Raw genomic sequence first — 12076 nt, 5'->3', positions numbered from 1 at the left:
GTGGATATAGAAGGTAATGATGATAATGGTGGTGAAGACTAAACGGCTACACCGTGACAGCTAACACATCGAGTTGTCAGATGTTTTAAGTGTTACTGAAAACAGTTGTGCTGGTTTGAAGATAATGGCTTTAATGATAACCTGAGTAAGAGTCCCAGCACCCAGCTGCCTTTAGAACCGTACAGGCAGCATTAGTATGAGAGGAGGAGAGATGTATTTGTTTATTTTATAACTTATTGTTTATATTCTCAGCCAGTATAGCAGGGTAACACAAGGGCAGTGAGTGATGGTGTTTCAGAAATTTGCTCATTTTCAGATAACCTTGTTTTGACCACTTCTCAGTAACTCATGAGCTGCAGTCCTTTCAGTGCTAATACCCCCAGGCAAACTTCAGTTCACATTTATTGTGGTATTTATGTATTTCTTAACCATTTAATGTGTGTGAAATTGTGCCATCCTGTTTTAAGGATCCTTTCTTTCTCTGTTGTTAGTGTGTCACTGATGAAGTTTTTGAATGTTGTGCCTCTAACAAGATTTTTCTGAGACAATGTAGTTTTTTATTTTCCTGATTTTGCACAGTGCAATAATTTTGGAAATGGCATATATTATATTGAAGCAGAACAGACTAGTTTTCAGCAGAAGGATACCTGAGCTTGCTTCAAAAGCTTATGGATCTCTGCTGTAGTTTTCCTGTTGGGGCTTTCTAGAGACTTCATACAGCATCCTTCTTAGTCATAGATTCTTTGAGGATCATTGCATCTACTGATTGGTAGTGAAATCCAAGTGGCAGAGCACCTTGTACCATATCCTGGGCCTGCTAGAGAGCCTTCTCAATCTTGACCTCATTCATAACTGACAGTGTTAAGAGCTGTTTCATAAATAGATTCAGCAATGTACACCATAATGAAGAATACCTTGCCTCCAGGAAGCAAAGAGGCTGACTGATTGTTCTGCTTCTTTTCAGTTAGACAGTATGTACCCTTTTCTGTTTTTTTTTTTGAATTACATTTACAACATGCCCCAGATTAGACCCCCCCAATAAAATTCATGAAAGTGGGGTGGTGGTCCCCAGAATTTGAGGTGGGTTATTTCTTATTCTTTGGCATGCATGTGTCTTACTGAGGTACCCACTGCTTCCTGCTTACCAAGTCCAGTTAGTGATGTCTTCAGTGTAGATGATTAAAGTGATATTCTGTGGACTGTGCAAAACTCAGTCCTAGAGTACTATATTATAAAAGAGCAGGAGAGTTACCATAGCCCTGAAGACTGTGAAGGTGTATCTATCGCTGACCCTTCCCAGATGAAAACAAATTGCTTTTGCTTGTCCTTTCTAATTGGGATGGGGCAGTGGGGAAAGAAGCATCTGATAGATTTTAACTTCACAGTTACACTGATTGCTCCAATAAAAATACTACATCTGGTATAGTGCTCTTTGTTTGTGATAACTAAAATAATTCTCCCAAACTCACCATCCAGCTTTTGTATAGGCCAGGGTGCCACAGTTCACTGGGATGGGATGGTGACACCAGTTTCTGCAGTTCCTTCAGTAACATGATACTGCTGCTGCACTGATTCTACTTGTATTTCTCCTCCACCTCCCTCTTCCATTTACACCCCCTCAGTTTTAGGGACTTAAATTTGTTTTTAACCTGTGATAATGGCCCTTACTCCCTGGGACAAGGAGCTAACTTGAGATTGTTGCCAGTTCTAAATATGTCTGTACCAGCTCTTCATTCTGGAACAGGAAAAATAACCACAGGATTAACTCATAACTCCACAGCCCAGTGAGACAGATTAGACCTAAACTCCTGGTGTCACCTGTGTAACCACTGGATTGCATAAGCATTTTAAATCACTATGGGTTAGTGGAGCTGGAGACGGGTTAGATCTGAGCGTGCTGGGGTAGCTCAGTATGTCAAGCATCTGATACTTGATTTTGGTTCAAGTCATGATCCCAGGGTCATAGGATTGAGCCTTGTATCAGGCTCCATGCTGAGTGTGGAGCTTACTTGAGATTCTTTGTCTCCCTCTGCCCTTCTCCCCAACTCTCTCTCTCTCTCAACTCAAGAATTAAAAAAAAAAAATAGTGTTATATCTGAGAGCAGTCAGCAAATGATAGGTATGCCATCTACTGAATGTTTAATTCATCTTGTCATATATTTGATTTCCAAAAGGTGTTTACTATTTTCTAAGTATCAAACTTTCTTAATTGTGGTAAAATTCACATTGCATAAAATTAACCATTTTAGAATGAATAATTCTATGCCAGTTAGTGCATTCACAATGTTGTACAGCCACCACTCCTGTCTAGTTTCAAACCATTTTTATCACCCCATAAGAGCATGCCATGCGTTTGAAGCAGTTTCTTTACCCCCCAGCCCCTGGCAGTCACCAGTCTGCTTTCTTTCTATGGATTTACCTATTCTGGGTATTTCATGTGAATAGAAGCACACAATATGTTCCTTTTATGTCTAGCTTTCACTTAGCATAATGTTTTTGAGGTTCATCAACATTGTAGCAAGTGTCAGTATTTCATTTTTTTTTTGAGGCTGAATAATGTAGCATTTTATATAGATATATCTTAATTTGTTTATCCATTTTTTGGTTGATAGAAATTTAATGAATTTAAACCAGGAATGTGCTATGTGAATGAATGAAGTTTAGGAAACACATAGTGGAAAAACCCCAATCTAGAGTAAGACACCTAAGTGTCTATTTCGACCTCTGATGGTTCTTATCCATCTGTGACCTCTAAAAGGTTTGTTCTTGCAATTTCAGTGTCTTCAGCTGTTAAGTGAAGATGCAATATGACTTTTTGCAGGCTTCGAAATACTTTCTCCACATACTAGTGTTTTTTCCTCCTGTTCAAAATCCTTTCTTCCTCAGTAAAGACTGATTTCAATTTGGCCAAATGCATTATTAGTTCTGATTTAAGTTTTCAGACTTGTAGCCTTTTTACAGTCTCTGTATTTTAGCCCAAATGTGCCATTTACTATTGTCAAAACACATGAGTTTTCTTCTTCCTACTCCAGACTTTCATAGTATTTTATTTGTTTCTACCTTGTAGAACTTCATCATATTTCTGTGGGCAAGAGAGATATCACTCATAATTTTTAGTATTTCTATTTTGGGTTGGAAAAAAACTAAACAGTTGTCAGATAAGGAAGGAGGTAAAAGAAAGCATGTGTTTTTCTAGATCTTGTTTGTGTAGCATATGGTACAGTTCTAACCAGAGTTACGTAAATGATTTTTGATTGACTAAAATGTAAGATTTTTCTTATGCATGAACCCAGGAATCTTTTTTTTTTTTGCTTAAATATGAAATTTCAACCAGTTTTTTTAAGTGAAGTGACAAAAGAAGAAAGAGATTATATGAGTAACTGTAATTATTCCCAGATTAATGTTTTGGTTTCACATAAATTTCTGTCATTGTGTTACTTTTATATTGTAGCTGAACAATTAATATTCAAGCCGTTCTATGAATCGACACTGAAGTAGAAGTAACTTTTTTCCCTCAGTATTTGAATTGTAAGGAGGTATAAAATTGTGAGCATAGGTGAGATATTTGAATCATTTTTTGCTACTTGCCATTAGCTTGGAGAGACTTCAATATACATGAATTATTTAGAGTAATTTAAGGAACATTCTACTCTTTTAGCAGATTTATCTCATTTTGAGTGCTGTATGAAGTGTGAGTTAGGGAACCAAGGTCTTTTTATAATGTTAAAGCAACAGTGTTCTTTACCCTTAAAGATATAAATTTGTCAGTTTTCACAAGAATAGAAAGAAACATTTTTGGATTCTTACCAAATGTGGTAAGTTTCAAAACAAGTCGAAATATAAATGTAATTGTCTTCAGACTGTTAATATGTGATCTCCTTGTCTCCCCCCCCCCCCCCATTAGGGAGAAGAATCAAATGAGTCTGCAGAATCTAGCAGTAATTGGGAAAAGCAAGAAAGTATTGTATTGAAATTGCAAAAGGAATTTCCCAATTTTGATAAACAGGTGGGTAGTCATGAACAGGTTTAATCAGTGTATGTTAAATATTTGAAACAAAATAGTGTTTGAGATCAACTGTGTAAAGCTCAAGATGTATTTTACATTTTTAACTAAATATTCTGTTTTATCAGTATTATAAAATACTTTTATACTACTTGTGAATTCCTTACATTGTGTATTTACGTTAATTGTTAACTGTATCAGCATAACAGCTATAATAATAACAAACATAACCAGAACAATTGGAACTCCTATATAATGTGAATATTTAGAAAGCCAAGTTAGCTGTTAGCTTTTTTCATATTCTTGTACTTTAAATTTCTCATTTAAGACCTTTAAAGGGGCAGTTGAGTGGCTCAGTTGGTTAAGCATCTGACTCTTGATCGTTGCTCAGGTCATGATCTCATGGTTTGTGAGTTCAAGCCCCGCGTTGGGCTCTGCTGACAGTGTGGAGTCTGCTTGAGAGTTTCTCTCTCCCTCTCGCTCTCGCTTAAAAAATAAAATTTAAAATAAAGAAAGAATTTTAAGGTGTAGGTAGGGGCATCTGGCTGGCTCAGTTGGAAAAGGATCTGACTCTTGATCTCAGGGTTGTGGATTTGAACCTCACACTGGGTGTAGAGATTACTAAAAATTAAATAAACTTAAAAACTATTTTGTTTATTTTTATTTTATTTAGAGAAAGAGCACACATGTGTGAGCGGGGGAGAGGGACAGAGGGAAGAAAAGAGAATCTTAAGCATGTTTCACACTCGGCACAGAGCCTGATTGCAGGGATCCATCCCACAGTCCTGGGATCATGACCTGAGCTGCAATCAAGAGTCATTTGCTCAGCTCAACTGACTGCACCACTTAGGCACCCCACCCCCAGAAAAGAATTTTAAAGTGTAATACTGCATCTTAGTATTTTAATATTCCATAAGCTTTGTTTTACTTGTTAAATAGTAAGAATAATTTCAGAGCCAAGCGTGCCACTTTAACGTTAAAAGCACCTCTGTTTAATCACATAATTGTATGTAGAAGCACATTATTTGTTTAACATTTAGAATGCATTTACACTTGCATTGTTCTATTCAAGTATGTGCACAGGTGTTTTGAAGAGCTAAATGCAAAATCTTTTGTTCTGCTGGTTCTTTACATGTGTTGAAACTGTATGTTTTGAAGTTGTCAGTTTGTAAAAGCCTAACTGCATGTTTAAGTTTGATTGAACACATATTTTTGATCTTCAGGTTTTCAGAGCACTTCATAGGGAGAGTAGAAATGTGGAAAAAGTCAAACTTCTTTTCCTTTGTAGATTTACATATTCTCAGAGGTGAAATTTTATACACACAGAAAGCATTTGTAAAGCAGCATGAAAACAAGTGTGAAATAATCAGATATGAATTTTCAAGTGACTTATTTTTAGAAGAGTATAAAAGCTTTCTATAAGTTGCTAATTTTAGATTTTTAACAAAAAGATCAATGACTTATTTCTAGGAACTAAGGGAAGTACTCAAGGAACATGAATGGATGTACACAGAAGCTTTAGAATCTTTAAAAGTGTTTGCAGAAGACCAAGGTAATTAGCTCCTTTGTCATAGAAAGCATATACACATTTTGGAATATAAGAAAATGATAAATCTATTAGCCAATAATCAGTGAATGGGTTTACAAAAGGTAATGGAAATAATGATGTAAAAAATTTTTTAAATGAATAGTTTTAAATGTTAATGGCAGTATAAAATGAAATAGTAAATATCTTTTTCTACTTGGCTAACTTTTTGTTTTAATAGGGCTAGTTTTAAATTACTGTGTATTACTGAGGATAAAGAAACATTTTTAAAAATTATTTTAACATCTCTCAGGATGGATCTTATGATTGCTGTTGTTTTAGAATCAGTGTGATGTAGGTGTCCTAGTCTGCCCTTACATATGTGAGTATCAAAAGTGCACCATCAGGAACTTCAAAGATAAGTATCCCTGGCATGGAAGAAAGTCCCTAAACCTGTATTGGCTCATTTTTAACCTTCAGAACCAAATGATAGAGAAGTAGTGGAGAAGAGGTGAATTACACATGTTTATTACCATCCTTAAGCAATAATCAGTTAGATCAGCCCTTCATAATTTCAAAGCCAGCTTAAAAAGCCCAGTATAGTGGCATTGAGGTTTTTTGTTTTTGTTTTTTAATGAAGTCTTCTAAGAAATACCGTAGTACTGGTGCTCTTGCTGGCACAGAGAATGATAGTCTGCCCAAAAAAGAAAGCCATCAAATCACCAGTTCTGAGTCTGAAGAATGAGTCAAAAGAGTTAGATGTGAATGTGGAGAATTTGAGGAATACTTTATACCCAATTTATTTTTCCTTTTTTTATATATGCACCAGAATGAATGTATGATAATGTGTAAGCCTGAAAGTTCTTTGAGTAAGTGAAAAAACCATTCTAGATAGTAAAGTGTCATGTTCTAGACTAACTGGTAAGAGATAACAGAATCTCTTCAATCACAGACATCTTAGAAATCTATGGAATATGATAGATAAACCAATGAAAAGGTAGCAGGGCTTTTTAATAATAGTATATTTAAATAGGTGGAGATGGCAGTGGAAAATTAATATAATAGGAATGGTCTTAATTTAGGGTGAACATTGTTTTTGTTGGCATTGAGACGGGCTGCTAAGTGACATCTGGGGTAGCTTATGAATATGCAGCTGCCATTTATGTGCTCAGGACTTTTGTTAGAAAATGGGGATTTATATTCCTTTTTTTAAAGGTTATCACCTGTTAAACTAATTATTTCAACTTATTGTGCAACTTTAGATTCTACTTCAGTATTTCTCATATCAAGATTTAACAAATTATAGTTGAATTCTATATTCAAAAGGAAAATACGATGTTTAAATATTTTTTATCTTATTTGAAGGGTTATCTCCTTGTATTTAATTTGTAACTTTCTAATTCAGTTATTTTTGTCTACCTATATAGATATGCAGTATGCCTCACAAAGTGAATTTCCAAATGGAAAAGAAGCTTCTTCAAGAAGTCAGAATTATCCTAAAAATTCAGCGAAAACAAAACTGAAACAGAAATGTTCCATGAAACCACAAAATGGTTTTAATAAGAAACGTAAAAAAAATGTATTCAATCCTAAGAGAGTTATTGAAGACTCAGAATATGATTCCGGCTCTGATGTGGGCAGCTCACTAGATGAGGACTACAGCAGTGGGGAAGAGGTGGTGGAGGATGGCTATAAGGGTAAAATCCTTCACTTTCTTCAAGATGCTTCAATTGGTGAACTGACTTTGATTCCTCAGTGTTCTCAGAAAAAGGCTCAGAAGATAACTGAACTCCGGCCCTTTAATAGTTGGGAAACTCTGGTAAGGCTACATTACTTTTTTTCCGTGTGTGTGTGTGTGTGTGTGTGTGTGTGTGTGTGTGTGTGTGTGTGTCTGTGTGTCTGTTTGATTCACAATACCGTTTATAGTCAAGGTGTCTTCAGCCCAGGGAAGCATAGATGGGTGGCCTTACCCTGTGTAGAGTCAAACATTACTTTCATTGTAAGCCAATAGCATTTCAAATAGTGTCATATGACCTAATTTTGAATGAATTAAGGGGTGATTTTCCTGAAAAAACCCAAGCTGATTGGCTGGGCATACTGTCACTCATTCTTTTGCATAGAAACTTGGTTCATTTCACTGCAGAAGAAGAAATTAGAGCTTACATTTAGGAAGGAGTCGTTTGCTAGCCTGTTCTGATCTGTTACTGCTGAGACACCATGCAGAAAGCAAGAATGTGGCAGAAATTTTACTACAGCTACTTGAAGAGCAATAGCAACGTCCAGGGGAGCTCCATGATCCAAAATGCCAGCCTAAGTGTTTTATGCTTCACCACAAAAGGAGCAATTGTTTATTTTCTTTTTCTTTTAAAAGTGACAGCTCAATCTAACATGTTTTTCTTGGTTAAACAACACGGCCATTTTATGGAGTGTGGCAGGCTGCAAGCGTTTTTTATTGGAAAGATAGAAAAGTGTGTGAAGCCTAGAATTCAGGCGTTAGGTGAAGGGAAGGCATAAGCAACTGGTAAGTACACTTTGCATGATCATTTTACGGAATTTGATCTGTAAACAAGTGTTACCCAAAATACCTGTATTTTGAGTTCTATAAGTATCAGCAATCAGCAAAGCTTATTCATACAGAGAAATAGAAGAACTCTGTCTTTTAAATTTTGCGTTGACTTTTGTGAGAATGTGGGCTTTTATATCCTGGATTGTATATATAGGCCCTGCTGTGAAAGCACTGTCGATGGTTTTTTACAGCTTTAGAAGATGAACAGCCTCTTGAAGCTTTGTAAACTTTAAGGAAGTTTTATTCCCTCTCTTAGGGAGTAAAGTTGCTTTTTGTGATTAATTTTATACTTGTGACAAATCTATAAGAGCATAAGTTCCCTTAATAAATGTCTATAAAAGGGGCAATGTGGGAGGGTCCCTGAATAGTGGTTCTAAAAAGCATTTTTTAAAAAAATTAAGATATTTGAAAAATAAAGAAACATTGCTAGTATTTTGTAGTCTAAAAAATAAAATAAATAAGCCCACTCGCTTTGCCTGCAGCCTTTGCTTTTCCAGAGAACATCTGTCAAAGCAGGCCCTTTCAAAACTTGTTCAGCTTTGCCTGAGTGATTATTTGTGAAAGTATTTGCTGAAGGGCTTTCTTGTTCTTCTTTTCTTCCTTTTCTTCTTTCTTTTAATCTTTAATGGTCTCCTGTGTTATTGCAGAGTCGGCTGCTCAGGCTTGTTGGGATTCTAATTTATTTAAGGAATGCAATTATCTGCAACCAGTGTATTTAGTAACTGTAACTACTTGCCCACATATCTTACAGCAAAAGTAAATTATACTGGACTTATATGTGCCAGATGCTTTCAAAAATATCCAACTTAACATGTAGAAAGCCTATTTCCCCTACTAATTAATCAGCATAGTTTAAATTAGTCTCAACATGAATTTTTTGTAGGTTGTGCCTTACCTTTTTAATCCTCCTATTGCATCTTGCCCCTTCTAAAAATTGAACACAAGAACAGTATTTTTTTTTTTTTTTGCTAGCCATTTACCTAAACGTTGGTTATTTTATGGACCAGTTACAAAGTAAACTTGCTACTTAAGCAAAAACAGGACTTTGCTGTCCTGAAAAATGTAGGTAAATGAAGAGTTTTGGAAATGAACAGTTACCACTGGCACATCCATATCTAGAAGCCTTGAATTTTAATGTATGTGGAACTTGAAGCTTCTCCTTTCAGTCACTTAAGAATTTTGAATGTGACTGATTTAGAGAGTAATTTTATATCTTAAACTCATCAGAGGTAAAGTTAATATTCCATACATTGTACTAAAAAGTTATATAAATGATTCACTATAATGTGTAAACTCAACATTATTGTTGAAGCTTATTTAGTCTTAAGGGTTGAGGAATTGTGAGAACTTTAAGAGTCATTAATAATTCATTTAAAAAGGCAAACTGAACCAACAAATCAAGTACACATATGTTTTAATTATGATTTTTGCTAAAACTGAAGTCTGTAGCATTGATAGATTAAATGTAATTATTAATGTTTCATTGTTTTACTAGAAAAGCAGTTTGTGAAAATTAGGTTAGGGGTTAGCAGTGCCTTTTAAAACAAAATGTGAAAAGTGCATCATTACAACTTTCTCATCAGAATTAACTCTCTTTAAACATTAAATGCTGTAAGATATTCTAATCACCTTTATGTTACATGAGTAGAATTTAACAAAATAAGTGCATCATTTACAAGGGTATTTATGTTTACAGCTTTAAACCTGTTTTCTTTGAATCACAATTTATTGTTTGCCAAGTTTTCTTCATAATTTTTCCATCTTTTTCTGCTTAAGTGTAGTAAAGGATGTGTTTATTGTAAGACACCGTATCATTAAATGATGTAGACTTTGAAAATATAGCAAGTCAGTAATAATGTCAGTTTAAAACATGGTAATGTGGTAAAATTGGGATTTTAATTGCCGTAGTTCACACATTTGGTGGCATCAGTTTGTCGACTACTTACCGAGTTTTTGTCTAGCCTTGTGCAGAATAGGATGGGGACTATTATGTCTGTGATAATCTTACTGTGTTGCATCTTTATCTTTAATCTGAATAGTAATGTATGCTGACCAAAAGAAGATAACATGAGTAACTCATTCACGAATAACTTAACCTAAAACTTCATATATTCATCTATTTTTCCTCAACATTTAGGCCGGTGTAGTGTTCCTTGATCGTTAACCATGCACTCCAGGTTTTAGTTCATGTCAAAACACTTCATGCTCATTGTACTGTTCCCTTCTGCTAGTAACGTGGATCAAAGTTTTCTTTTCTGCTTTGTTTTCCCAGTGGTTATTATAAAATGTCTGCTTAAGTTTGTCACTTAAAGCATGGTAATGTCTATTCCTTCCTTACTGATAGGATGATTTTCAGTAAATTATGTTTAAGATGACTGTATTCCAGCTTTATTTTAATTTGCATAAGTTCTACATTTATAAAATTTATTATAAATGCATTTTAAGTACTTTGTTGGCTACTGCAGGTATTTATAGCAGTGAATAAGATTAGGACTCTGTCCTCAAAAATGTTACTTGTTAGGTAGGAAGTTAAATCTGACTTGACTTTAAACAATTCCCCCCTTTCTGTAGAAATTAAAAAATACTTATATTGTAAGAGTGACACACTGTGGCAGGAGAGAGGTACTTCAATTTGTGACTGTTCTTAAAAGAAAAAAGTCCTTGGAATGACACTTGAGTCTTTTAATTAAAGAGGTAGTAATCAGGGCCATATTGATGTTCTTTTTTTTTCATGTAATTATCCAGCAAGTAGGAATTGCTTCCCTGCCCCCTTCTTCCACCTTAAAAAAAAATAGCTTTATCCCATATATATTTTTTAAATTTTTATTTATTTTTGAAAGACAGAGAGAGATAGATCATGAGTGGGGGAGGGGCAGATAGAGAGGGACACACAGAATCTGAAGCAGGCTCCAGGCTCTGAGCTGTCAGCACAGAGCCAGACGCGGGGCTCAAATCCATGAACTGTGAGATCATGACCTGAGCCAAAGTCAGACACTCAACTGACTGAGCCACCCAGGCACCTCAGATTTATCATATTTTTTTGAGGAATGATTTTTCTTTGTCTAAAATAAAACAATACCTGCAAGAACAGAGAAGAAGGCCAGATTAGCCAAAATTCTACCAAAGATGCCCACCACTTAAGACATTATTTAGCATCTTATTTGTGCATCCATTTGTGTATTTCATATTGTGTAAATAGGACTATATTTTCTATGCTCATCAGTAACTGTAGATTTACTAGTAGATCCTGCATTTACAGAGTATTTACATTTCTTAAACCCTTTTTTGATGAGGCTAAGTATTTTATAGGATTGTTACATGCTTTTTGTCTTCAGGAAACAGTAATATAACAGTAGTGTTCTTATACATTTCCTTAAGTGCCAGTCCATCTCTCCCTCCCTCCCTCCCTCTCCTCCAACCACGCGTGCGCACACATACACACACCATTAATAAAGATACCGTGGAATTACATATTGAGATTTATTTAAGTTAATACAATTTTGAAGATCATTTCTCAGTATCTACATTAGTATAACCATGTAAATGCCATTCTTAGCCATGTAGTGTATTACATGATTACTTTTTCCTCCTTGCTTAGGATTTTGTTTTTTCTAGGTATTAGTTGTCTTGGTTTTTCTTTGTCCAGTTTTCTATATATTTATTATTTCAAACCTTCCCTGCTGTCTAAATTTCCCCTCAGTTTTTTCGTACTTCGGGTATTCCATTTGTATTCCATCTTTCTGTAAAAAAGTCTCACCTGGAATCTTAAGACCTGCTGGTTTAGACTGGTTGGATTATAGGCTCCCTATTCAGCTGTGACCCTAGGATCTCATTTCCCTGACAGCCAAAGGAATCCTTGTTGTCTCTTATTTGTTGGATCTCTTCCTGAATTTCACGTAGGCCTCTTTATTCTCTCGGTTTTGTGAGTAGCTACTAGAAGGTAACAGGTTGGTGAATAATATAGTGGTGCTAGATTGCCTGG

The 12076-nt window shown here is 35.3% G+C and overlaps 1 protein-coding gene across 5 annotated transcripts in view; it reads left to right on the top strand.

Moving 5' to 3' along the window:
- Positions 1 to 12076, top strand: part of SMARCAD1 (SWI/SNF-related, matrix-associated actin-dependent regulator of chromatin, subfamily a, containing DEAD/H box 1) — a 76229-nt gene that overhangs the window by 33847 nt on the left and 30306 nt on the right. For all 5 annotated transcript variants that reach the window (XM_029943126.1, XM_029943125.1, XM_029943127.1 and 2 more), the window contains 3 exons: positions 3905 to 4006; positions 5474 to 5555; positions 6956 to 7347. In XM_029943126.1, coding sequence (XP_029798986.1) covers positions 3905 to 4006; positions 5474 to 5555; positions 6956 to 7347 — 576 coding nt within the window. The remainder of the gene's footprint in view (positions 1 to 3904; positions 4007 to 5473; positions 5556 to 6955; positions 7348 to 12076) is intronic.

Source organism: Suricata suricatta, chromosome 1 (genome assembly GCF_006229205.1).
Source record: "Suricata suricatta isolate VVHF042 chromosome 1, meerkat_22Aug2017_6uvM2_HiC, whole genome shotgun sequence".
Taxonomy (NCBI): domain Eukaryota; kingdom Metazoa; phylum Chordata; class Mammalia; order Carnivora; family Herpestidae; genus Suricata; species Suricata suricatta.
This window is presented reverse-complemented; position numbering and strand designations above follow the sequence as displayed.